The 22,550-nt window shown below is 41.8% G+C and overlaps 1 protein-coding gene across 1 annotated transcript in view; it reads right to left on the bottom strand.

The window, feature by feature from the left end:
* Window positions 1-21,560, bottom strand: part of ASAP1 (ArfGAP with SH3 domain, ankyrin repeat and PH domain 1) — a 128,762-nt gene extending 107,202 nt beyond the window's left edge. Inside the window, exons 1-2 of the mRNA XM_058178499.1 lie at window positions 21,374-21,560; window positions 20,471-20,600 (exon numbers count right to left, since the gene is read on the bottom strand). Coding sequence (XP_058034482.1) covers window positions 20,471-20,596 — 126 coding nt within the window. The 5' untranslated portion in view covers window positions 20,597-20,600; window positions 21,374-21,560. The remainder of the gene's footprint in view (window positions 1-20,470; window positions 20,601-21,373) is intronic.
* Between the last annotated feature and the right edge of the window lie 990 nt (window positions 21,561-22,550).

Raw genomic sequence — 22,550 nt, 5'->3', positions numbered from 1 at the left:
TATCCTAGCCCATACAAACCTGATTTAATATAGGTTTTGTGTTGGATGGGTTTTTTAAAAATTAATTTCAACATTATATTTCATCATCCATCCAAAAATAATAACAAGACTCTTCCAAATTCAAACCTATTCTTGAATCCAGCTCATCCGTCTGGAACCCATACCACATCTCTGACATAAATACAATAGAACGCGTCCAGAAATATTTTACTAGAAGAGTTCTTCGCTCCTCCGAAAACAACAAAATACCTTATACCACCAGGCTTGAAATCCTGGGATTAGAAAATTTACAACTCCGTCGACTTCAACATGACCTGTGTTTAACACACAGAATCTTCTATTGCAATATCCTTCCTGTAAAAGACTACTTCAGCTTCAGTCGCAATATTACAAGAGCAAAAAATAGATTCAAGCTTAATGTCAACCGCTTCAAACTTGATTGCAGAAAATATGACTTCTGTAACAGAGTTGTTAATGCTTGGAAATCATTACCTGACTCCATAGTCTCTACTCAAAATCCCAAAATCTTCAACCAAAAACTGTCTACTATTGACCTCACCCCATTCCTAAGAGGACTATAAGGGGCGTGCATAAGAGCACAATAGTGTCTACCGTTCCTGTCCTATTGTTCCCTTCATTATATCAAATTAATATAGCTGATGCATATCTTTTTTACTTATATATAAGTAAATATACTTATATCTTCATGATATGCTGTTTTATTTATGACAATGTTTGTGTATACTGTTATGACAAAATGCAATAAAAAAAATGATATAAGGAGCAACTTCTCCTTCCTTCTCAGGAAAATCACCACTGAATACAATCTTAGTTATATTTTTCTAAACTCTTTAAATATAAGACAGTCCCATCATCTTCTACCAACAGATTTCAAAAGTTTATTTTTAAAGGAATAAATACAATCTTAATATTAATTTTAAATGCAGCAAGATAAAAGGTATGTAAATATGTTATTAAAGCAGCTCCTTAAAGTAAATTTCCTCATAAGGTTATTTCTCAATTACATGTAATGAACACCCATGTGTATCTTTATATATATATATAAAAATAATTTACTGACATCGCTAATTTGATCTGGAAATACCTGAGATGTAACATATAATTTCATTCATCCAGAAAAACATAAGAAGCAGCATAAATCAACTTCTCTTATGTCCCAATGTGCTAGGGAAGTGATGTACAAAAAATTCCATAGCAATGGTATCTAGAGATAGTTCTTGGCTTAAAAGCAGTCGCTTAGCAACTATTCAAAGTTATGACAGACACCCCCCCCCAAATCTACTTACAACCCAGATTCAAAGTTATGAAAGCTGTTCTGTTGTCCCCCCAGTCACATGACTGCACTTTGATACTTGGCACTCGGTCACATTTAAATCTGTTTGCAGTGTCCTGCAATCACATGACTGCATTTTACAATTATTTTGCAGGGAATAAGCTTTTACTTTCAGTTTTGGCCAAAACCACCACAAAAAGGATCAATTGGTTCACTTTAAAAAATTGAGTCTTAATCTTAAATTGCATTAACAGACGGATACGATCAAGATCAAGTGAAGTACTAATATCACTCTATAAAGCCTTAGTAAGACCACACCTAGAATACTGCGTCCAGTTTTGGTCACCACACTATAAAAAATGGTTTTGAGACTCTAGAAAAAGTGCAAAGAAGAGCAACCAAGATGATTAGGGCAGGGGTCTCCAACCTTGGTAACTTTAAGGCTTGTGGACTTCAACTCCCAGAATTCCTCAGCCAGCGTTGCAAACCTTAAAGTTACTAAGGTTGGAGACCCCTCGATTAGGGGACTGGAGGCTAAAACATATGAAGAGCTGCCACAGAGAGGAGAGGGGTCAAGCTATTTTCTAAAGCACCTGAAGGCCAGACAAGGAAAAAGGAATGGAAACTGAACAAAGAGAGATTCAACCTGGAAATAAGGGAACACTTCCTGACAGTGAGAACAATCAACCAATGGAACAGCTTGCTTTTTGAAGTTGTGTGTGCTTCATCACTGGAGGCTTTCAAGAAGAGATTGGACTGCCATCTGTCAAAAAAGGTGTAGGATCGCCTGCTTGGGTGGGGGGGGGGTTGGACTAGATGACCTACAAAGCCCCTTCCCACATTGTTAATCTGTAATCTGAGTCGGTCACATGGGCTACCTGATTGACAACTGTCACACAAATTAAGCCTGAAATGGGTTGGCTCCATTAAAGTCATAATTCAAAGGACTACCTGTATTTCAGGAAAAAAATTACTATCTTAACCAAGATAAATTAAAGGAACAGTGAACTTTTAACCTACATTAAAACAAACCAACATAAATTCAATATTAAACATAAATGCCAAATAACAACATAGACAATGCCGTTCACCTTCTGTATAATTGCTTGTGCAGTAGCTTGAATAAGAAACGAAGTCAGGGATGGTAACACATTAGTGTATGCTGTATAACCAGGGATGTCAAACTCAAGGCCTGTGGGCTGGATCCGACCAACGGGGTGCTTAGATCTGGCCCGCAGGGCTGCCCTGAAAATAGTGAAGGACTGGCTCATAGTGCCTCTGCCAGTGAAAACACAGCTCGGGAGGGCCGCATGCAGCCTTCCCAAGCTCTGTTTTCGGCTGCAACAACCTCTTGCAGCTCTCTGCCACTGAAAACAGAGCGCAGGAGGGCCACTCTGGCAGACAGCTGCAGGAGGCCGTCACAGCCAAAAACGGAGCCCAGGAGGGCCACTCGCAGCCTTCTTGGGCTCCATTTTCGCTGGCAGAGGACTGCAGGGCATCGAGCTGACCATGCTCACCCCGGCCACGCCCACTCGGCCCCCCAAGGTCAAACACAACCCTGATGTGGCCCTCAATGAAATCGAGTTTTGACACCCCTGCTATATACAAACACTGTACAACTGCATGGATATTGTGCAATGATGATTACCTAATTAGTAATGGAATGTCTGCAAGCAAACAACCATGCTCAGAGAGCACCATATGAACATAATCTCCATTTGAAGCTTCTCAGCCCCTCTGAATTTGACAAATTGAAGTATACCTTTGCTTGATTATGAAAAGCGACAAACCAAGACTAGAAATATAATAATTTTGGAACTTGTTGATACTGTATTTTGGGAGGTGTGAATAAAAACTGGAGAGAAATATAATGCATATTTTGTTAGCAAACCTAAAATTCTGAATATCTGCAAACCTTTCTGCCAATTGATCAATACCTTCAACATCCAGGAGTCTATAAAGTAGGAGATCTAATAGTATAGTATAGTCTTTACTTGTTATCCTTTTTAGCGTGAGAAAGTAACAAACATATTTTTTTTCCTGAGCAATAAAATAAGTTAAATATGCTGCACCCATATTTATCCATTTCATTCAAGCAAATACAGTTCCCTCAAAAATAGCAACATTTAAATTCTGTTAGATTTCAGAAAAAAGGGAAGCAAGAAAAATTTAAGTGACACAAATAAAATAATAATATAAGAAAAAGGTACAGCCAACTCTCTTCAATACAGATACAATTATAAAACACTCCTTTGTTCTAGTACAAAAAGTGAATACAAAGATAAACTATAAACTTGAAGAGCACCAGGAGGCTCCAGCTAGTCCAGAATGCGGCCACGCGGGTGATAGAGGGGGCACTATGTTGCTCCCATATAACACCCATCCTGCGCGGCCTGCACTGGCTGCCGGTAGCTTTCCGGGTACAATTAAAGGTGCTGGTTACCACCTTTAAAGCACTCCATGGCTTAGGACCGGGGTATTTGCAAGACCGCCTTCTGCCACCGATTGCCTCCCAACGACCTGTGTGCTCCCACAGAGCGGGCCTCCTCAGGGTGCCGTCGACCAAACAATGTAGGTTGGCGGCCCCCAGGGGGAGGGCCTTCTCTGTGGCGGCACCAGCCCTATGGAACGAGTTACCTCCGGGGTTGCGCCAACTCCCCGACCTCCGGGCCTTCAAACATGAACTGAAGACTTTATTATTTCACCGAGCGGGACTAGCCTAAGAATGTATTTTAGCGAAATTTTAATGGGTTTTAATCGGTCTTTGACCGTTTTAGTGATTCGGCCACTAAATATTTGTTTTTAATTGTTTTTAAATAGTGTTTTTTTGTTATATTTATATTATTGTGGTATGTGTATTTTAATATTGGCTGTACATTGCCCTGAGTCCTTCGGGAGATGGTGCGGTATAGAAATGTAATTATAAATAAATAAAAATAAAAAGACACATATACCAAATCATAAAATAATAAAACCAATATATAAGATCATAATCAAAAATAGCAACACTTGAAAAATACAGTATTTGAACACGATCTGAGAGATCTATTTCATGGGCTTTTAAAAGGGATGGAGCTTCGCATCACTTGAAACCAATTTCCATAGGTTCAATGGCCAATTTACTCTTTCTAAAATTTTAAACATCCACCGTGGATTTAAAAACAAAGCCACTCTGAATCACATTCTGGGCTAGCCATGCCACTATGACGTGGGAAGAATTCGTCTGGCAGAAATTGAGACTGCAACCGTAAACCGAACCTTAAAAACTTCAATCTCTAGCATCGTTTTTCCAAAAAAAACAAACAACAACACACTACATATTTTGTAATGTTGCTCTTCGTAATTACAGCCCTTAGTAACAATAGTAATTAACTTATTGTTCACATTAGAATGCAAGAATCCGCCATGGTGTGTGTGTGTGTGTGTGTGTGTAGAAATTTTTAAAGACCCCTTGGAAGAAAAAAAAGGTCTCATAACATTCTAGTAGTGAAAAAGAGGATTTTTGTGAAAGATTTTGCAGTTTATCCACCTGTATGCTCCCCATCCTTTCCCCCAGCAAGCTCAGGAGGTGTTCATTTTCATATCATTACAATTTGCCCTGGCTTAGCCAAAACAGACTGTGTTTAGTGGAAAACAGAAACAATTTCCTTTTTTGTAGGTTTGGTATGAAAAGGAAAGAAAAGACTCGTGTTCGTCACACTCAGGGTGGATTTGTTTTATATCAAGTCTATTTAAATCGCGATTTAAATCGTGATTTAAATCACTAGTAAAAAGGCTTGATTTAAATCAGCTCGATTTAAATCATAATTTTTGAAGAGCAGCTGGCTTCTCTGTCTCGCAGCGGCTCCTCCTCTGCCCTGCTGCTGACTCACCGACAGTCCCAATATTGCAGAATATACAACCTCATGCTACATAACTAAGCTCCATTTCATGCTGAATAAACTGAATTATTAATTTATCTAAAATAGAAAACTATCTTTAGATAGATTTTTTACTCCAGAAGCATTTTATTAAAATGAATTTGATAAAAAAAAATAATCAGATTTAATTTTTTTTAAAAATCAGATTAAAAAAACCCAACAACTTACGGTACTTACGGGACCGCCTGCTGTTACCACATGCCTCCCACCGACCCGTACGCTCTCACAGAGAGGGACTTCTCAGGGTGCCGTCCGCCAAGCAATGTCGGCTGGCGGCCCCCAGGGGAAGGGCCTTCTCTGTGGGGGCTCCCACACTCTGGAACGGACTTCCCCCTGGTTTGAGTCAATTACCTGACCTTCGGACATTTCGTCGCGAACTGAAGACACATCTTTTTATTCGCGCGGGGCTGTCTTAAATTGAATTTCATCAAATTTTTAAAATTCTTATTAACTAATTTTAATTGGGGTTTTAGCTCACTGTATATTTTAATTTTCAGGCCAATTTTAAAATAAGTTTTTTAATTGCATTTTAAATTATATATTGTACTGTCTGTTTTATTTTTGCCTGTACACCGCCCTGAGTCCTTCGGGAGAAGGGCGGTATAGAAATCAAATAAATAAATAAATAAATAAATAAATAAATAAATAAATAAATAAATAAATAAATAAATAAATAAATAAACAAACAACATTGATTTTTATCTACCTTGGTCACAGTGTTACGTCTTACAGCATTTGCTTCAGAATTTCAAAAGTGGGAATGGAAAAGATGTATACCCATAGAAGTGAATTGTTGTAGCTCAGGGTTGAATTGAGGGTCCCTTGGTGCTCTCTGAGCTTGGATGTTTTCTTGCAGACGTTTCATTACCCAACTAGGTAACATTGAACATTGGGCACTATCTAACAAAATGAAATTCAAAGCGAAAAAAGTAAGGTTCTACATTTAGGCCAAAAAAACAAAATGCACAGGTACCGGATATGTGGTACCTTGCTCAATAGTAGTACCTGTGAGAGGGATCTTGGAGTCCTAGTGGACAACCATTTAGATATGAGCCAGCAGTGTGCAGCAGCTGCCAAAAAAGCCAACACAGTTCTGGGCTGCATAAACAGGGGGATAGAATCAAGATCACGTGAAGTGTTAGTGCCACTTCATAATGCCTTGGTAAGGCCACACTTGGAATATTGCATCCAGTTTTGGTCGCCACGATGTAAAAAGGATGTTGAGACTCTAGAAAGAGTGCAGAGAAGAGCAACAAAGATGATTAGGGGACTGGAGGCTAAAACATATGAAGAACGGTTGCAGGAACTGGGTATGTCTAGTTTAATGAAAAGAAGGATTAGGGGAGACATGATAGCAGTGTTCCAATATCTCAGGGGTTGCCACAAAGAAGAGGGAGTCAAGCTGTTCTCCAATGCACCTGAGGGTAGAACAAGAAGCAATGGGTGGAAACTAATCAAGGAGAGAAGCAACTTAGAACTAAGGAGAAATTTCCTGACAGTTAGAACAATTAATCAGTGGAACAACTTGCCTGCAAAAGTTGTAAATGCTCCAACACTGGAAATTTTTAAGAAAATGTTGGATAGCCATTTGTCTGAAATGGTGTAGGGTTTCCTGCCTGGGCAGGGGGTTGGACTAGAAGACCTCCAAGGTCCCTTCCAACTCTGATATTATTATTATATAACATCTTCAGTGCTTCAGTGCATTGAAGATGCACTGAATCCTTCTGAAGTGCCCTGAAAATGTTACCTAGCCGGGCAACCAAAGGTCTGCAAGAAAACAACCAAGCTCAAAGAGAACACCAAGGACCTGCACAAAATATATTCTAACCCAAACCAAGTTTTCTCAATATCCTTTCACTCAATATAATGCTGTTCCTGGTTCAGTTCTTAAATAGCATGACACTGACTTATTCCAACCCTAGAACAATGTCCAAAATATCTCAGTGGCTTGGCGAGTTCCAGACATTCTGAAACTAAAATCCATAGAGCTAAAGGACATTAAAGTTGCAGCCAGCCACCTACATTTTTCCTACTTCTTCTATTTGACTCAGCCCAATTTTGAACCAATTCACTGGAAAACAGTCACAGCGGAGTGACCCTTAGAGAGAAACTCCCACTTAAGCCATTCAGTTCTAAGAAATACATCATGCAACTTTTTTTTTTCTTTGTCAAGCAAATTACAGGAGGGTTCTGGTGTTCATTTAAATAAAAATTTAAAAAAAAAATCCAAAAGCCAGACTCAAAAGGAGAGGGAAATTCCAGTTGTGTAGAGGAAAAAAACAAAGTAATTCTCCAAAAGGTCATTTGGGGTTTGTAGGATAAGAAGGAACGCGAAAATATTCAGCTGGTGGCTATCTACTCAGATTGGAAATTCATGTCCAAGCAGCTTCTGGGACTTAATTATAACTATAATGTGACTTAGCAATCGTCCCCCACATCTAATTTGTTGCCCTTGTTATGAATTATTCTCTTTTAAAAAACAACAACAACCAAAAAACTACAGATATGCTGGCCTAGTTACAGTGAGTTTTATTTTGTAGCAAATTGTTTTCTGTCCCTAACAATAACTGGATGTTCTGCTTAAACATTCACTGAGCATTAACAGTAACATTTTTCTTTCAGCATTTAACCACAAGCAGTAGGATAAGATAAAAACACTACCCTAGACAAGAAAAGAAAGGTTGGGTTTGAAGCTATTCGTATACTACCATGTCTGTGTGTGTGTGTGTGTGTGTGTGTGTGTGTGTGTGTGTGTGTGTGTGTGTTGTACAGGCAATGTTTCATGCAGGGCTCTTCAACCTTAAACACTCAAAGAGCCATTTGGCCCCGTTTCCCACAGAAAAGAAAACGCCGGGAGCCACAAAACCTTTCCCGTGCCTGACTATTTCTTAAGTGGCCACAAAACTAGCATATGTAGTTGAATTAAATGTTCTGGGTTTTTTTTCTGAAACTTTTCTTTTCTTGGATTTATCCATGGTTGGCCTACTGGGGGTTGACAAGCTAAATAAATTGTGTGCCTGCGGGTGTTGCACTTTGGCAGTTGTGACACATATTTTGAGTGACAGGGAGCCGCAGCAGAGGGGTGAAAGAGCCACAGACGGCTCCAGAGCTGCAGGTTGCTGAGCCCTGGTTTAGTGTCTGTTCGAAGTGACAATGGCACTGAAAAAAATGACTTACGACCGTTTTTCACACTTACAACCTCTGCAGTATCCCCAGGGTCATGTGATCAAAATTCAGATGCTTGGCAACCATCATGTATTTAGGATGGTTGCAGTACCTTGGGTTCATATGATCCCCTTTGGAGACCTTCTGACCAGCAAAGTCATTGGGGAAGCCAGATTCACTTAGCAACCGTGTTACTAACTTAACAACTGCAGTGATTCACTTAACAACGGTGGCAAGGAAGTTCGTAAAGTGGGGCAAAACACACTTAACTGTCTTACTTAGCAACAGTGGTCATACACTGAGGACTCTGTATGTGTGTGTTTTCTCACAGTCCTCATTTAAGACTTCAACCGGGATCATGGGTGGGGAGGAGGCATGTTGTGTTCAAGTAATGCTATGCTTTACCTCTTGTACATCTACATTTTGGGGAAAAAAATAAAAATAAACAAACGTCAAACAAATCCTCAAAACACAGCTATGGTTTTGGAATCAAGAGTTATAATCAAAAAATGTATAATTAACTATAAATAGCTGCATTTAAATCTCAGGGACACAAAAGCAGTCCTTTTAAAATCATCTAAGTATTATGATCCCATTTTGGGCTGTAGCTTCCAACGCCACAATGCAAGGAAAACGCTAATAGAGAAGAATGAATATATGTAGTTTAGGATTGAAGTCTTTGATCTTCTTTGAGCTTAGCTGTTTTCTTGAAGACTTTTCATTACTAAGTAACATGTTCAGTGCTCATAGGGAGTGGCTTTTGCTTTCAATTTACAACTGAACAGAAAGCAGAGTTGGAAGGGACCTTGGAGGTCTTCTAGTCCAACCCCTTGCTCAGGCTGGAAATTCGATACCATTTCAGATAATCTCTTCTTAAGAACTTCCAGTGTTGGAGCATTCACAACTTCTGGAGGCAAGTTGTTTCACTGATTAATTGTTCCAATTGTCAGGAAATTTTTTTTTAGTTCTATTCTCTCCTTGATTAGTTTCTATCCATTGCTCCTTGTGCTACCCTCTGGTGCTTTGGAGAATAGATTGACTCCCTCTTCTTTGTGGCGGCCCTCAAATATTTGAACATTGCTATCATATCACCCCTTTTTTTCCATTAAACTAAACATACTCAATTCAGCATTATGTTTTAGGCTCCAGTTCCCTAATCATCTTTATTGCTCTTCTCTGCACTCTTTCTAGAGTCTCAACATCTGTTTTACACTGTATTGACCAAAACTGGATGCAATATTCTAAGTTTGGTCTTATCAAGGCATTATAAAGTGGTATTAACACTTCACGTGATCTTGATTCTATCCCTTCGTTAATGATGCCTAACATAAATAGGTTGCCCTGCTAGTGTTGGTGAGAGTGTGGTTTTCTTCTTAGTAGTTCCATGATTAAGGTATGGTTTTCCTAATTGTGTAAAAAGGTAAAGATTCCCCTTATCAGTCGTGTCTGATGCTACCGGGTAGTGCTCATCACCACTTCTTGGCCAAGGGAGCCAGCGTTATCCGAAGACACTTCCATGGTCATGTGGCCAGCAGGACTATACATTGAGGCACACACAACAGTGTTACCTTCCCACCAAAGTAATAACTTTTTATCTACTTGCATTTGCATGCTTTTGGGTAAGAGCTACAGCAAGGGACTGGAGCTCATCCCACTGTGTGACGCTCGGGTCTCAAACTCTGGTTGTCAGCTTTCCAGATGACAACCTCAGCATCTTTAAGCATTGAGTTATTGCGCCACTCCTAATTATTCAGGTATTAATTATTTGAAAAGAATCACATGAACACAGAACTCTGAAAAAAAAATCAACCCACTGCTCCTATGAATCTTGCAAGTCTCAAGCCAAAGAGCCAACTCATAACTTGTTATTGGCTGACTTGCTTTACAGTAGATATACTTCCTGCCACTTCTACAATGGTAGGATAAAGGTATTAATTACAACAACAAACTGCACAATCATATCTGCCAACATCCTCAAGCAAATTCCATGTGGAATTTCAATCCAGTTTGTATTATGTAATCACACTGCTATGGAATCTGAAGACGAAAATTTGCAGCAAGCATGTCAAGTGATTAAAGGCACATGTGTGCGCACCAGGCCCATGCACACAGCAGACCTCTAAATGCAAAATTTTAGAGCGAGTCTCAACCAAATGTAGTCACAAAAACCAATGTATATAAATATTGTGCAATGTAAACCTACTCTGTAGCATTTGCTGCTGGATTCTATTTCCTAAAGCCATTGTCGCATATAGTTGCACGCTTAAAACATTCAAACTACACTGGCTTAAGAAATATGTCATTTTCTTTTAGCACACTAAAAGGACTATACTAATGTGCATGAAAAAATAATAATTTATACTGAAGAACTCTCAATGATGGGGCGTTAACTATTGTTGCTTATCCAGAAAGAAAATGATTGTACATGATATTTATTTCAATACACATAGGCATTGTTCACTGCCTAAAAACTGTAATTCCAACTAGGCTGCAATTGAACACTGGTTATATTACTGTACATGCATGGTTGACACACCCCAGAATAATGAATCAAGAACTACTTAATTAGTATAAAATGTTTGTTTGATATTATACCAACAGTAGGTTTTCAACTTCCACAACATCCTGTTTCCTCTCTCATTTGTCACAAATTGCAGAAAGCAAAAGAAAAAAGAAAAGAAAGAAAACTACGGAGTCAACAGAATGGAGCGTTTCATCAACATTTAATTTTATGGGAAACTTTTCCTCTCAAGTTTTCTTTACAAGTTAAAAGCCTGTTTAAATGTTTAAGCACTAGTGAAACAGCACTTGGAATGCTGCTTCTAATTCTGGTCACCATGATACAAAAAAGATGTTGAGACTCTAGAAAGGGTGCAGAGAAGAGCAACAAAGAAGATTAGAGGTCTGGACATGAAACTATATGATGAATGATTGAGGGAAGTGGGTATGTCTAGTCCAGGGATGTCAAACTCAATTTCATTGAGGGCCACATCAGGGGCTGTGGTTGACCTTGGGGGGGGGGCGGCAACTGGGTGGGTGTGGCAAACTGGGTGGGCGTGGCTAGTTTAATGCCACTCCCCAAACTGCTGGCACATTTCCTCTTCGTATTGAGTAGACTAGGCCGAATCCAGGCTGGTTCAATCTTTCCTCTTCTCATTAGGTAGACTAGGCCAAAGCCATGCTGGCCCGATCTTTCTTCTTCGCATTAGGTAGACCAGGACTGCCCTGTGGGCTGCATCCGACCACATCGCTTGAGCTTGACATCCCTGGTCTAGTCTAATGAAGAGAAGGCCTGGGAGTGATATGATAGCAATTGCCCAGTACTTGAGGGGTGTCACAGAGAAGAGGGGGTCAAGATCTAATCTGGGATGGTGTTCTGTCTCCTTCCCCACTTCAGACCCACGAGCTGGCCTTCAGCCAGTGGATTCACAGCTCTTATCAGTCCTGGCAGAGAAATCACAGCTGCCTGCCAAAGTTCAAATGACTCACGTAGCAAGACTTTCAGCTCTTTATGAAATGGATCAGCTAAACTTTGCTTCCTGTGGAGTGAGAGCAGTCCCAAAGTTCCTTATATATCCTGTGGGGTGGGGCTCCTGCCCCACCCTTCCTTTTGATGACGCCGCCTCTCTAATCTTCTGAAGCGCGGGTCAAGCCAAGCTTGATTATTATTATCAGCTGGGTCTGAAGGCGTAGCCTGGGGAAGGGAGGAATCAGGGGATGACAGCCTCATTACGTCCTTCGACTCGTCTGGTTCTGGCTCCTGGAGCCGAGCCAAAGGAATCGGTGCTCCCGAGGTAAGCCTTACCGGCCCTTCCCCCTCACTCTCTGAGTCACTTTTGGGCATGGGGCCAGGTTCGGGGGCGGGAGTCACAACAGATGGTCACCGGGACCAGAAGTTCAGTCTTCCAAGGTTTTAGACTTGTGTTGGAGCTCATCCTCAGGGAAATTCTCTCTCACCAGAATATGACACATTCTGATGAGAGAGAAGTTCCCTGAGGATAGGCTCCAACACAAGTCCGAAAGCTCAGAAGATTAAACCTCTGGTCCTGGTGATCAACCCAAATTGGATCCTGCAACATTATCCTGGGACACCTCTATTTGTCTTCATTCATAAGAGGGGGTCAGACTATTCTCCAAAACACCGGAGGGTAGGACAAGAAGTAACAGATGGAAGAACATTAAAGAGAGAACCAACCTAGAACTAAGGAAAAAATTCCTAACAGTGAGGACAATCAACCAATGGAAGAGCTTGCCTCCAGAAGTGGTGGGTGCTCCATCATTGGAGGTTTTCAAGAAGAGACTGGACAGTCATTTGCCCAGAATGGTTTTAAGATTTCCTGCCATGGATAGAGGATTGTCTAGAACAGGGGTCTTCAACCTTGGCAACTTTGAGCCTGGTGGACTTCAGCTCCCAGAATTCCCCAGCCAGCTTTGCTGGCTGGGGGATTCTGGGAGTTGAAGTCCACCAGGCTCAAAGTTGCCAAGGTTGGAGACCCCTGGTCTAGAAGACCTCCAAGGTCCCTTCCAACCATATTATTCTATGTTCTAGAATTTACCATGCATGCTTCCCTTTGATAAGAAATAGTTAATAATTATTTTTAATCCCCAAACTCCAATAAGCAGCAGTGTTTTTGTGTTTGGGGAAGCTGAAAGCTTGAAGAATCAATAAGGATCAACAAGAACAGCAAATTTAAAGCCAGGATTAAAAGATGATATTCATCAAACAAATTCCTAGAAAACCACATTGTGTAGGTAAGAGAATTCCAAAAGGACAACTATGCCTGAGTTCACATTCTACATTAGGCCTTGATTTGTATAACCATTTCTCAAATTTGGAATAACCGAATGATTCATATTCTATGATACTCTACATCGGGGATCATGGCTGACTGAGGAATTCTGGGAGTTGAAGTCCACAAGTTTTAAAGTTGACCCTTCATCTTTCATTAACCACGGTTTACAGATCACACAAACCACACTACTTTGGAGTTTAGTGTAACGCATAAATCTGACCTCTTGATGCTGTCTGCTGAATCTCAACCACTACAACTAAGATAAGGAACTTGTAACTGCTCCACATATTACTAACAAGAGTTTTTAACAGAGCCGGGTAAACACAGCTATTGGTTAGTGGAAATTACAACATCTGAAGGTTCAAAGACTACCCATCGTTTTAAATTAAACTTACTACAGAATACAATGCCGGATTCTGATGCTGATCAAGAAAGAATAGGAGAGTGCATTTTAAAATTAGTATTTCTCAACCCTGGAAACTTTTGGTCACGTGATCAAAATTCCAACAGTTGGCAACTGATTCATATTTATGATGGTTGTTAAGTGAATCTGGCTTTCCCATTGACTTTGCTTGACAGAAGGTCGCAACTTTAACTTAACAACTGTGGCAAGAAAGGTCATAAAATTGAGCAAAACTCACTTAACAACCATCTCACTTAGCAAAAATATTTTGGGCTCAATTGAGGTCATAAATTGAGGATAACCTGAATTTTACCTTTATTTTTAGATGCCTTTGGAATACCAGATGCTATCCAAAACTGCTAAAAAGTTTACTGTCTTTATATCTTATATGTAAGACTTTCCAGAAACATCTGTTTGGATGTTTTTATGAAACAGGATATTCTCTTAAATGGGCACCTGATCACATTCAGCAGGATTCCTACAAATTATATTTACACTATAATCAGCTATAATATAATCAAATATATACATATATAGATATACATATGCACATAGTCAAACTACATAATGGTAATTACCAGGAATGAATATAGAGTCAAACAAATGTTACATTATTCTGTTTTGACAATTTGAATGCTACGCATTGGGTTTCTGCAAGGAGAGATTCTTTTTGATTTTTCTTTCCAATGGAATGCCAGAAAGAATGTAAGTAAAATGTCCATCAGTAGCATAACTTCCAAAATAACTGAACGGATCAAATCTGGTATGGGTTAGAAGCCAGCAAATTTTTTTTTTTTTAAAAATCAGATTAGAAAAAGAAACTAGATCAGGATAGAGACTGTAAGGGGGGAAAAATAAAAACCTCCGAATTCATTCCATTTGGAGACACTTGCAAAGCAAGGGCTCAGAATATTAGTGTCTGCTCCATACATCCTTCCTTGTCACATGACCCAGAGCTAAATTATCATTAAGGGAATGGAAAACTTTTCAAGTTCAGGGCCTCTGGTGGCTCAGCAGACTAAGTCTGTCTAAGACTAAGTCTGTATGTTATTAACACAGCTGTTTGCAATTACTGCAAGTTCAAGTCCCACCAGGCCCAAGGTTGACTCAGCCTTCCATCCTTTATTAAGGTAGGTAAAATGAGGACCCAGATTGCTGGGGGCAATAAAAGTTGACTTTGTATATAATATACAAATGGATGAAGACTATTGCTTAACACAGTGTAAGCCGCCCTGAGTCTTCGGAGAAGGGTGGGATATAAATTCAAATTTTAAAAAAAAAGTGCCAAACTCTGCATGCCTGCTATAGCAATAGCACTTAAGACTTATATACCGCTTCAACGTGCTTTACAGCCCTCTCTAAGAGGTTTACAGAGTCAGTATGTTGCCCTCAACAACCTGGGTCCTCATTTTACCGACCTCGGAAGGATGGAAGGCTGAGTCAACCTTGAGCTGGTCAGGATCGAACTGCTGGCAGTGGGCAGAGTCAGCCTGCAATTTTAACCATTGCACCACCCTGGCTCTATCAATCTATCAATTACAACCGATGGGTCTTCTGGATTTTGTTGTTGTTTAGTCACTAGGTCATGCCCAACTCTTAGTGACCCCATGGACCACAGCATGCCAAGCCCTCCTGTCCTCCATTACCACTCAAGAGTTTGTCCAAATTCATGTTCATTGCATCAATAATGCTATTTAACCATCTCATCTTCTGCTATCACCTTATCCTTTTGCCTTCCATCTTTCAAAACATCAGAGTCTTTCCCAATGAGTCCTATCTTCTCATTTGATGGCCAAAGCATGTGTCTTTCCAATGAAAGGTCAGGGTTGATCCCTTGATTGGTTTGATCTCGTTGCAGTCCAAGGGATTCTTGAGACTTCTCCAACACCACAATTTAAAAGCAGTCCTCTGGATACCCCTTCTCAATAACCTGAAACTGGTCATATTATTCATGTAGCCATCCTTCATCTGATTTATATGGTCACCCGTTACCTGATGTATGGAAAGTCTATCCCAGGTTTTAGTCTGGCTGGGGAATTCTGGAAACTGAAATCCACCCACCATTAAGTTGCCAACTTTGGAAACAGTGGTCTACACACAATGGATTACTGCCTTGGGTAATAAACTTTTATCTGGCAAAGTCCTGAAGAAGCTTTGGAGAACTGGTTTCAAATGCACTTAAGACAGACAAAAAACGGTAGCCATTTTGGATCCAGTTCCATTCCAAATGCTAGTTTTTTTCCTTAAAGCTCTGAAATGCTTCATTTCTAGCTCAAGGTCAGAGTAGCATCAAAATACAGGTAGTCCTCAACTTGCAACCACAATGGACAAACGTGCCTACCGTTCCTGTCCTATTATTCCTTTTCATTATATCTAATTAATATAGTTATTACATACTTACGCTCATATATATGCTTATATATTATATAGTTGTTACATGTCAATGCTTATATATACTGTTGTGACAAAATAAATAAATAAAAAATAAAATAAATTTCTGTTGCTAAATGAAACATTTGTTAAGTGAGTTTTACCTCATTTGACAATTTTTCTTGCCACTGTTGTTAAGTGAATCACTGTGGTTGGTAAATTAGTAACACGGTTGTTAAGTGAAACTGGTTTTCTCATTGAATTTTCTTGTCAGAAGGTCGTAAAAGAAGATCACATGATTGTGGGACACTGCAACCTTCATAAATATGAGTCAGTTGCCAAGCATCTGAAGTTTGAGCACGTGACCATAGAGATGCTGCAATGGTTGTAAGTGTGAAAAAAGTTCATAAGTCACTTTTTAAATACTAGTTATAACTCTGAACCGTCACTAAATGAACTGTTGTAAGTCGACAACTACCTGTATTTCTAATAAGTCAATGCTGCCAGCATAATAAAAGAGAAAACTAGAGACAATAGGAATTTTTTGTTTTTTTGAGACATCTCAATGAATCATACAGAAAGGTTTCCAATAAATGCTCATTACATTTCTCCATGTTGTATCATCTGAGTAAATAGTATTCAAAATGCAGAACTATAGTGGAATAGACCATCACTGTCTGCCATTCAAACTTAACATTGTCTTTATTCATGGTAAAATTTTTGGTATTTGAGAAGTATGGCCAAACAATGTTGGTGATATCAGAATATAATATAAATAAATAAAAAATAAAATAAATTTCTGTTGCTAAATGAAACATTTGTTAAGTGAGTTTTACCTCATTTGACAATTTTTCTTGCCACTGTTGTTAAGTGAATCACTGTGGTTGGTAAATTAGTAACACGGTTGTTAAGTGAAACTGGTTTTCTCATTGTATTTTCTTGTCAGAAGGTCGTAAAAGAAGATCACATGATTGTGGGACACTGCAACCTTCATAAATATGAGTCAGTTGCCAAGCATCTGAAGTTTGAGCACGTGACCATAGAGATGCTGCAATGGTTGTAAGTGTGAAAAAAGTTCATAAGTCACTTTTTTAATACTAGTTATAACTCTGAACCGTCACTAAATGAACTGTTGTAAGTCGACAACTACCTGTATTTCCAATAAGTCAATGCTGCCAGCATAATAAAAGAGAAAACTAGAGACAATAGGAATTTTTTGTTTTTTTGAGACATCTCAATGAATCATACAGAAAGGTTTCCAATAAATGCTCATTACATTTCTCCATGTTGTATCATCTGAGTAAATAGTATTCAAAATGCAGAACTATAGTGGAATAGACCATCACTGTCTGCCATTCAAACTTAACATTGTCTTTATTCATGGTAAAATTTTTGGTATTTGAGAAGTATGGCCAAACAATGTTGGTGATATCAGAATATAATATAAATAAAATAAATAAATAACAACAGAGTTGGAAGGGACCTTGGAGGCCTTCTAGTCCAACCCCCTGCCCAGGCAGGAAACCCTACACCATCTCAGACAGATGGTTATCCAACATTTTCTTAAAAATTTCCAGTGTTGGAGCATAAACATGGGGCACCTGAGGAAAAAACAAACCCATCTTTGCCAGGCTTAATTACGTGTATGATTATTGGTGTATAATCACTTAATAATTTTAATATTTTATATTGCTGTTTTATGAAGCTGTAAGCTGCCCGGAGTCACTTGATAGTTAAGATGAGTGACATATACATTTAATAAATAAATAAATATAGTACTACCAAATGGTTTTTTTTACTCCAATATCTTTCAGCAAGTGATTTAGAACTAGTTCGGGGGAAAAAAGTACTGGTAATTATCCTTAAAAATATAATTCATAGGTAGAGTAGGGATTTTATCAACTGCAACCATTTTTGCTTCAAACATTTCACAAAATAGTTTTCAATTGGCCATTTTGAGGGTTTTTTTCTCCAGCAGAGAAAAATTAAGTCCTTAAAATGTTACAGAAAATCATTAAGTTTTTATATAACCAAGCAATCAACAATCTGGCTTGCTACTCAAACGACGACAACAACAAAAATGACAATCAATAAAACCACTGAATTTCATTATTTCCTTTTCTTTCTCCCTTTATTCGATTTATTATGACAGAGAAACAAGAAAATGCATCTCTTTGCTTTCTTGTTAGTGGGGAAAATGATATATTTTTTAAAAAAAATCCTGATATTTGTTATTTTCTTAGTAAGGGAAAGAACACAGATTCAATGATTAATCAAAGAAATGTAGTAAATTACTTTAGGAAAGGATGGTTTAATGGCCTGATCCTTACTTTAAGGTACATGGATTTCAATTCCCAGAATTCCCCAGCCAGCATGAGGAATTCCAGGAATTGTAGTCCACACATCTTGAAGTTGCCTAAACCCCGGCTTAGTCCAACAATATTTCTGAGCATTCTCAAAAAGAATAAAATATCTCTAAATTCTGAACATTCCCAAGGATTTGAACACATGCTGAGGTAATAATTGTATCCAATTTATTTCAAGAATTTACTTTACCCAAGATGCTTAAAACCGCAGCCTTAAAAAAAATACGTTCCTAACACATTTTAGCCAAAATGTAGCAGTTTCTTTCTTCCGCTCAGTACAAAACTAATGAGAAAAAAAATCTAGTCACACACTAAGCGTAACTTTTCATAGATTGATACACTAAGTATATGCAGCCAACAGAGAAGGCCACTGCGATTTTGTCTGGCAAAAGTGTTTATTTGAGTAACATACTGTCTTTTAGTATTTCACAGTTGCAACTGGATTTAAAATCGCTTACTGAACAACAACAACCCTCAAAGGCACTTTATTAAAGCTTGAAGGTCACCCAGAAAAAAAAGTCCTGAATTGTCAGATTCCAGATGCAACTCCACCCCATCCAGGCAAGATGACTTGTAAATTCCTCCCGTCTACATCTTTTGGGGATCAGAAACCCAAAGATCCACGGTAGTAGCAAGGGTGATTATTTTTTGTCGAAGAGCAAGCAAAGCTCCGATTTTCCTTTATCGTGCTAAACTCCTTTCAGAAGAAAGCTTGAAAGATGACATAAGGAGATTTAAAAGAAGCTGTGAAGATTGTCGATTCAAACCTTGGAAGAGTAAGTGGGATTCAGGACCAAACCCACCGACCCCACCCCCCCCATAACAGACTCTTAAGCTGAATGAACAGCCGATAGGAGCATTTGATTGGCTACACTCATTATTTGGGAAAACTGTACTTACACAGCAAAAACTACCAAGCTGCCACAGCACAGTAGAAAGTTGCAATTCTGAAACAATGCCATTCCTCCAACAAGACATTCATAAGCAATTGATCTTATCCTTTGGTTGTATTACCCAATTGGTTAACAACATTAAAACGGCTTTAAGCAAAACTTCTTTGAATAGACACAATTATCACCAATCTTTCAGATTGTCATTTTATCTTCCCTCAAGCAAAAGCATTATCAGCGCAATCTCGGTGTCAGGGAATTAAAGCTCTTTCAAGGCCAGAAAACATTTTCTGCCGGGTGATGGATGCCAGAAAAAAACACTAGGTTAATTCGATAGCCTTTTAACCAATGGCCGTAAGATGCTTGGATAACGATTTAAGGAATGATGCGGATAATGACATGATAGAAAAATAAGAGAGATTAGTTTTGCGTCATTTTGCAGAAATGTCTTCTACTATGCATTCTTGAAAAACACAGTCCAGTCCATGCCACACATTTGCAAATGTGAAGACTGACACGTATATCTTTGTTAATCATGACTTTTAATTTTGGGGAAATGGATTAGACCAGAGGTTCCCAATCTTTTTCGCCCGCGGCTCCCCCGGAAATCCGACCTGCAACTGCGCATGCGCACCAGACGCGCCCGCGGCTCCCCCGGAAATCCGACCTGCAACTGCGCATGCGCACCAGACGCCCCAGAAATGGCGCATCAGCGCCGGACCCAGCGGCGCAGGTATTCATGGCGCCCCCATGACGATAGCGCGGCTCCCTGGGGAGCCGCGGCTCACAGTTTGGGAATCACTGGATTAGACTGAGCATGTTACTACTGCCACAAAATAATCCACCACACCGCATCCTCCCTTACTTTCATCATCTTCCAACTTCTCATCAGTGCCTTTTGCCGGGGTTCTGCATTTGTGAGCAATTTCCTCCACTCCTTGTCCTTGCCACTAATTATTTACTGTTTCACCTGTGCCAAAGATACACCAAGCTTCATTCATTCCATACAACCATTTCCTCTGCGTAATTATATGGACAAACAATCCTGCCTCTGTTGCCCCTAGTGTCATCATGAATGCAAAATAAATAGCAGGATATGGAAGAGAGAGCACGCAGCTTTGCCTGCCTCCCGAGCTTTTCAAAAGGGTGCAGGAGCCCCGAAGCCCCTTATCGGCCAGAGCACACATATCACAATCATGACGAACACAAGGCAGCGCCCCCCCTCACCCGCAACCGAAAAAGGAGAGGACAAGCACTGATGTACTGTACCTCTTCTAGCAGCGTGACGGTGTTCCTGCAGTTCTGTAGCCGGGTGGTAAAACTGGACGTCGTTGGGGAATTGTAATCTTCCGTGGTCTCAACAATAAACTCCGACACAGTGATCTGGTCCGGCATGATCCTGCCCCACGGGGACAGTCGAAAAGCCACAAGGAGAAGAAAGGGGAGACAAGGAGAGAGCGAGAGCATTAAACCTAAGGCAGGGCATCAAGGAGAGGAGATCAGCTGGGCTCCTGACTGCAGTGGGAGCCTGCTGGAAAGAGAAGAGAAGCAGGATGCCCTTCCGGGTAGAGATTATACTAACTAGGGGTGGGGGGGAACCATCTCCCCTGGGCCACGTCTGTCTGACTAAGACCAGCTCTTCTTCCACCCTCCAAAGTCAGCAGGAGCTGCTCAGGTTGTCTCAGAGCCCCTAAAGGGGGGCGGGTCCCAGGCTCACCCCAACTATCCCCTCCCCGCCCCAAGACTTTGCCAACAAGCTGCCAGCCCAGTGCCAGGTCCAGCCATGCATCACCACCACCACCCACTTTTTGCAAAAAATGCAAAGTGATCCCTCCCAGCTCCAGAAAGCCACTGGATCTCTCCTGGTCCCAGCAACGGGAGAGGAGAGGAGTGGGATGGGCAGGAGAGGAAAGGGGCGCTCCGCCAAGATCTCCTCTCCAGCCCCCCCACGGGGTACACCAGTTCTTTGCCATCTCCCCTTCCCCCAAATTTAAGGGAATCCACCCCTTGCTTCGTGGCCCGGGTCGCGCCCCCTTCCCCACCCACTACCCTGGTAACTGGGGGGGGGGAAGAGAAGAAAAGAAGCTGCTCTGCAAGGGACGGACCCCCCCCCCACTTGGCGGGGTTGCTGCAGGAGGGTCTCCCCTTTTTGCCCCCCCCAAAGCTACTAACTTGCGCAGGCGCCCCCTCTGCCCCTCCGCTGCGCCCCCCCAAAGATGGAGCGGGGGGGGAGAGGGACCCGGCGAGGGGGAAATCAGCAACAGCAGCGGAGGAGGAGAAAGGAGACCCCGGCTGCAACCTCCCCAGCACGACCGCCGAGCCTGCCCGACCGTCCGTCCGTCCGCCCGCCCGCTCTCCAGACGCGCCTCTTCCTCCCTCCCTCCCTCCCTCCCTCCGCGCGCGCTCCCGCGCCGCCTGCTGCAGCCGCCTCTGCCAGCGGGCGGGCGGGGGGCAGCAGGACGCACGCGCGTGCCTGCCTGCCTGCCTGCCTACTCGCCTGCCCCGCCTACTCCGGAGCGATGATCAGAGAGAAAGAGCGCGGGCGTAAATGCGCAGGCGCTCTCTCTCGCTCTCGCTCTCTCTCGGGTTCTCTTGACACCCCCAGTGACGCATGCGCTCTGGTGGGTTTTTGTTTCAGCGAGCGAAAGAGAGAGAGAGAGAGAATGATTTACCAACGCGCCCCGCCCACTCCTCCTCCTCCTCCTCCTCCTGCTTCGCCGACGCGCCTCGCGGTCACGTGAGGAAAACAAGGAAGTGGCCGGCGCACGCGCCTCGTCCCTTCCCCCCCCCCCTGCGGCGGAACCCTGGCATTGGGGCGAGCGGGGGCGCGCGTGTGTGGGGGGGGCAGCAGCTCCTCCTCCGCGCGCGCGCTCCCGCGCCGCCTGCTGCAGCCGCCTCTGCCAGCGGGCGGGCGGGGGGCAGCAGAACGCACGCGCGTGCCTGCCTGCCTGCCTGCCTGCCTGCCTACTCGCCTGCCCCGCCTACTCCGGAGCGATGATCAGAGAGAAAGAGCGCGGGCGTAAATGCGCAGGCGCTCTCTCTCGCTCTCTCGGGTTCTCTTGACACCCCCAGTGACGCATGCGCTCTGGTGGGTTTTTGTTTTAGCGAGCGAAAGAGAGAGAGAGAATGATTTACCAACGCGCCCCGCCCACTCCTCCTCCTCCTCCTCCTCCTGCTGCTTCGCCGACGCGCCTCGCGGTCACGTGAGGAAAACAAGGAAGTGGCCGGCGCACGCGCCTCGTCCCTTCCCCCCCCCCTGCGGCGGAACCCTGGCATTGGCGCGAGCGGGGGCGCGCGTGTGTGTGTGTGTGGGGGGGGCAGCAGCTCCCCCTCCTCCGCCCGCGCGCGT

The sequence above is a fragment of the Ahaetulla prasina genome, chromosome 3, assembly GCF_028640845.1.
Source record: "Ahaetulla prasina isolate Xishuangbanna chromosome 3, ASM2864084v1, whole genome shotgun sequence".
Lineage (NCBI taxonomy): Eukaryota > Metazoa > Chordata > Lepidosauria > Squamata > Colubridae > Ahaetulla > Ahaetulla prasina.
This window is presented reverse-complemented; position numbering and strand designations above follow the sequence as displayed.